Here is a 4,925-nt window from a genome sequence, read left to right as displayed (position 1 = left end):
AAAACGCCGTCTTTGCGTTTTCGTGTGTACAGCCAATCCGTATATTTTGTGAATCATCAGCAGACTCTAAATGCTTGTGTTCGTGCTGCAGAAGCTACTGAGCCAAAATAAAGCGTTATTTCTAAGCTTTACTAAAGTTTGTATACAGCGCGCAATGTTTATGCGCATGCTCCAAGTCTTATTCTCTGTTTTAAGTGTATCTCTGTGGCAGAATTACAGCGCCAGATACTGGTCTGGCATGCATACTACATCGTTTTGAGTCGTTTCAGTGGTTTCGTGTGTACGCAGATATTTCTTGAGACGAGGAAAAAAAAAAGATCGGATAGGGGAAGATCTGGCTTCGTGTGGACGGGTCCTCAGAGAAGCTGTCAATCTCAGCTGTCAATCATGACGTCTCACTCCCATTTTATAGCGTCAAATAACTAAATAAAACCAAACTCATTTAAAGAACGAACACTTGAACTAACACCAGCGTGATAAAAACTGACAATGACAGAAACCGTCTTTGTTTAAAAAATGTTTAAAGTGTAATTTCATTGTTTAGTTTGTCTCACGTTCCATTGCATTTTATGGAGAGACGCTTTGGCTTCACATTTCAGGACTCGCGTGGCATGCTTGGTTTAAGCGCGCACCACATTTCTTTTAGGAGTTGGTTCCTGGTTGTAAGCGCATTTATATGAAGACCCGCACATGATATGGGGAAAAAATATATATCGTGGCCACGTGGGAACTAATTCTTAATTCGTAGCCACGATATCTCGTTTTTCTCGTATGTTAGGAATCAGGATGCATACATTTACAGGGCTGTGCACATACATTTTGGGCATTGGGGGCCAGGTGCTCAAGTGAAAAAGGGGCATCCATTTTATAATAATTTATAAAAAGTAAAGTTAGATAGGCCTATTATTGATCGTTTAATTAATTGCAGTATTTAAAGGGTTAGTTCACCCAAAAATGTATGAAATGTCATTAATTATTCACCCTCATGTCGTTCTACACCTGTAAGACCTTTATTCATCTTCGGAACACAAATTAAGATATTTTTGATTAAATCCGATGGCTCAGTGAGGCCTGCATTCAAAGCAATGACATTTCCTCTCTCAAGATCCATAAAGGTACTAAAAACATATTTAAAACAGTTCACATGAGTTCAGTGGTACTACCTTAATATTATATAACAACGAGAATACTTTTTGTGCACCAAAAAAACAAAATAATGACTTTTTAACAATATAGTGATGGGCCGATTTCATAACACTGCTTCGGAGCTTTACGAATTGAATCAGTGACTCGGAGCGCCAAAGTCACGTGATTTCAGCAGATTAGCCGTTTGATAGGACGTATGAACTAAATACAGTATCCTACTGTATGCACTACAATTTGCTAGCATGTTTTATCACAATGCTAACTTGATTTAGCATGTTGCTAGCATGTTTTAACACATTTGTAAACATGTTTTAACAGGTTGGCATGAGAATTCATGTTGCCAACATGAATTAACATATTGCTAGCATGAATTAGCGTGTTGTTAGCATATTTTAACACATTGCTAGCATGAATTATAATTATTGCAAATTTGGTTTTAATTGTTGCACATCACAATCTCATACTACAAAAAATGTAATAGGCCTACATATTGACAATGTGTATTAGTCATATACCTACTGTGTCTACATTGTAATTTCTATTTTATTTTATTGCAGTTTTACAGCATTAATTAAACAGATTTCTCATTGTAGCTACAGGATTTATGCAAACACAACTGAAAAAAATTGAAAAAGTTATAGCCTGTATCAAAATATAAAAAGACAGTAAGCATACACAAATACACATTTGCAGTTCTGCTTTACATGACAAGTATAGAGTTTTTTATTATTTAGGCTATAACAAATTGAAATTGATTTAAAATCACATCATCAGCATAAAAAAATAAAAACATAAGATAATTAAAATGTAAAATAAGGAACACTTCTAGACACTACATAACTTCAAAATGTTGGCTATATAATTGTAAAATCAGCTGCTCACTCTTTTTCAAAAGTCTGATGCATTGGACAAATCTGCCAAGTATTAAAGGGTGATCTATTTTCTCGAAATAGAAACTTGTTTTATCTTTCTCTAAAATGTGAGCTGTAAGCAATCAGGTATATTTGAGAAATGCAAAAAATAACCTAAAGTAGCTGCCACATGTGCAAATAGAAATATACAAATGTAAGATAAAAGACTTTTCTATATTCATGCATGCTAATCAGCAGTCATGAGACTAAAGATCTGTTCACACCAAGAATGATAACTATAAAGATAAGAATAAAGATAAATATTACAGTCCACACCAATGGACGATAATGTTATGTTTATTATAAGTGGTGTGCTGCAGTTTTGTCGTCTGTTGGTTTAAACCCCCGAGCTCTTTAAAATTGGTTGGATTATGGTTGTCAATGTTTTTATCATTCTTCAGCTGAAAAAAAAGTCATTCTGAAAGTGATTCCAACTATAAAGTTCCTCTGTAATTTTCGTTGTAGCATGGACTTCCCCATTCTTATAGAGTTAAAAGGATTATTAAAACCATTTATTGTAGTTACCGACAGTTAGATGAACTTCACCCCCACAAAACCGTAAAGCACTGGGTTGACACAGCAGTGTAAGTAGCCCAATGTGGAAGTAACTGTAAGAGCTACATTCAATGCTGTGTTGTTGCTGTCACAAGATATTTGGTTAGTGGAATAGATAATCTGGTTGCTTTGTATGGTGTCAACGATTAGGGTGATGTTGTAGGGTGTCCAGCTGATGAAGAAAGCCAGTACGAGGGCTATGATGACACGGATGGCCCTCTTCTTCTGCATGCCCTGAGAGCCACGTCTCACCCGCACGAGAATGCAAGAGTAACAGAACAGTATCACTAGTGCAGGAAGAGCGAAACCCAAAATATGGTAGAGCAGACGAGTGGCCAGATGCCAAGATTCAGGATCAGAGTGGTAAACCGGAACACATTCTGATTTATCCTGACGTCTGCTGTCCTCGACGGCCACAAGGAATATCCAGTCAGGAATGGAGAGCAGAAGGCAGAAGAGCCAGACCATCAGGCAGCAACAGTGAATCACCATGGGCTTTTTACGAGAATATATCTGCACTGCATGGACGATAGACAGGTAGCGGTCAAGACTGATGCAGGAAAGCATGAAAATGCCACAGTAGAAATTGATCTGATGGAGAAAGATGTGACAATGAGAGACTGCAAACCTGAAGTTGATTCTTAAAGCAATATTTTAAGAATGCACTTCCAACAGAATGTATACCCTATAGAATATTGTAATTAATATTATTCAATCACTGAAGATATACATAAAACAAAAAATGGAGAAGCAGTGTACCACCAAAACTTCTTGGCCTCAAAGATTTTGCCCACCTTGAACAGAGCTCCAGTCAGTTTGCAGAGCGCTGTGCCGAAGATCCACCCTTTCACTGCCTCTACAGCCCAGAAGGGCAGCGTCAGCAGCAGCAGAGTGTCTGCTAAGCACAGGTGAAGGATGAAGATGTCTGTAACGTTAAAGCCCAGCCTTTTCTTCCACAGTACCACCAGAAGCAGCCCATTTCCCACCAGCCCCACTACCAGCGCCAGAGAGTAAAGGACCGGAATGAAAATGGAATCAAAGTGCATGCTAGACTCCTGATCACACACAAGTCCACAGCAGTCGTCTTCATAAATCCCACTGTAGCTGTCATTGTAATCAGCATAAAAGTGAAGGTCTTCCATTATGAAAGTCATCTTTGTATCAACATTCATCTTCTGCAAAGAAACATAGGCTATATTATCCATTCTGAAGGTGGTCTTTGTATCAACATTCATCTTTTGCATAGAAACATACATTAGAATTAGTATCTATTTCTGTCATTTATTTTCAAGACCGTAGTTCTTTATTTATTTTCAGCTATAATTTTTTAATGTTCATGAGTCAGTGTTTTAAATGTGAGATGTTAAACTTTGAGTGTGCTATTTTGTGTGTGTGGCAGCATTTTATGTGAATGTGGTGGTTTAAAGTCTGTTTAAAGTTTAAAATTACTTTAGTTTATAGCTTACATGGGATGGAAATATACATTTAACTTTTTTAAAGTCTTAAAATAATTCTTCGTAATTGGAAGTGAAGCTCTTTCGTACTACATATCAACACAAAGGAAGCAAAATGCACGCACTAAACATTATAGAAATAAATAAATCCAATAATAAGTAAAATACAATGATCACTGATAATTTTCAAATGTAAAATTAGTACAACAATTAAACATTCATTTGAGCAATGATACAATGTGACCATTATGAATGTATAGTACGGATATATGATGGATGGAGATATAAAATAGATAGTTGGAAAAAGGACAAGTTTGAAAGAAAGAAAACATACCTGCTTTTTTGTAATTTTGCCAGGCCAGTAGTGTGTGTGCTGTAGTAACCCTGGTAGATGATTACTGAAAATGACAGAATAACTTGAACATTATGTTTCATTCTCACTAAACTGGGTCACATGTGCTAACCACAACAACATTATTGGTCTGTGTACTTTTGTGTTCATTCCTTTTCCCGTTTTAAAAAAAATAAATAAATAAAATAAAATGATATACGGAAGATGTGGTTTTTTTATTGATTCTACCACTAATGAACAGAATTAGCACAGGCTATAGAAACTATATTTTCTTATGCAAGATTCTTATTTTATTAAAATAATACAGGGTAAAATGTAGGGATGTGCAACAGCGACCGAGTACTCGAGAGTACTTGACCGTGACAGCGACGATCGATCATGTAAACGATGATCGAAATGTATTTTTTCTTTTTTCTCCTGATCGGTTATAGCAGCACTTTGGGCGGCGCCCTGAGCTCTGATTGTTTAGTTTTCCACAGCATGCGTCAAAAGACGTGAGAGGAGAGA

At 36.6% G+C, this 4,925-nt stretch overlaps 1 protein-coding gene across 2 annotated transcripts; it reads right to left on the bottom strand.

Moving 5' to 3' along the window:
* Nucleotides 1-1,001: 1,001 nt before the first annotated feature.
* LOC127497851 (C-X-C chemokine receptor type 3) lies at nucleotides 1,002-4,545 on the bottom strand. 2 transcript variants are annotated; one of them, XM_051866617.1, is made up of 3 exons: nucleotides 4,401-4,545; nucleotides 3,407-3,787; nucleotides 1,003-3,203 (listed from the first exon to the last, which is right to left on the bottom strand). In XM_051866617.1, the coding sequence occupies exons 2-3, from the start codon at nucleotides 3,782-3,784 to the stop codon at nucleotides 2,589-2,591; spliced, it is 993 nt and encodes a 330-aa protein (XP_051722577.1). In that variant the 5' UTR covers nucleotides 3,785-3,787; nucleotides 4,401-4,545; the 3' UTR covers nucleotides 1,003-2,588. The 2 variants fall into 2 exon arrangements, with proteins under 2 accessions (XP_051722574.1, XP_051722577.1); XM_051866614.1 differs by lacking the exon at nucleotides 4,401-4,545 and having other exon boundaries at nucleotides 1,002-3,203; nucleotides 3,407-4,350.
* Nucleotides 4,546-4,925: the final 380 nt, after the last annotated feature.

Source organism: Ctenopharyngodon idella, chromosome 16, assembly GCF_019924925.1.
Source record: "Ctenopharyngodon idella isolate HZGC_01 chromosome 16, HZGC01, whole genome shotgun sequence".
Taxonomy (NCBI): domain Eukaryota; kingdom Metazoa; phylum Chordata; class Actinopteri; order Cypriniformes; family Xenocyprididae; genus Ctenopharyngodon; species Ctenopharyngodon idella.
Note: the sequence above shows the minus strand (reverse complement) of the source record. Positions and strands in the feature narration are given on the sequence as shown.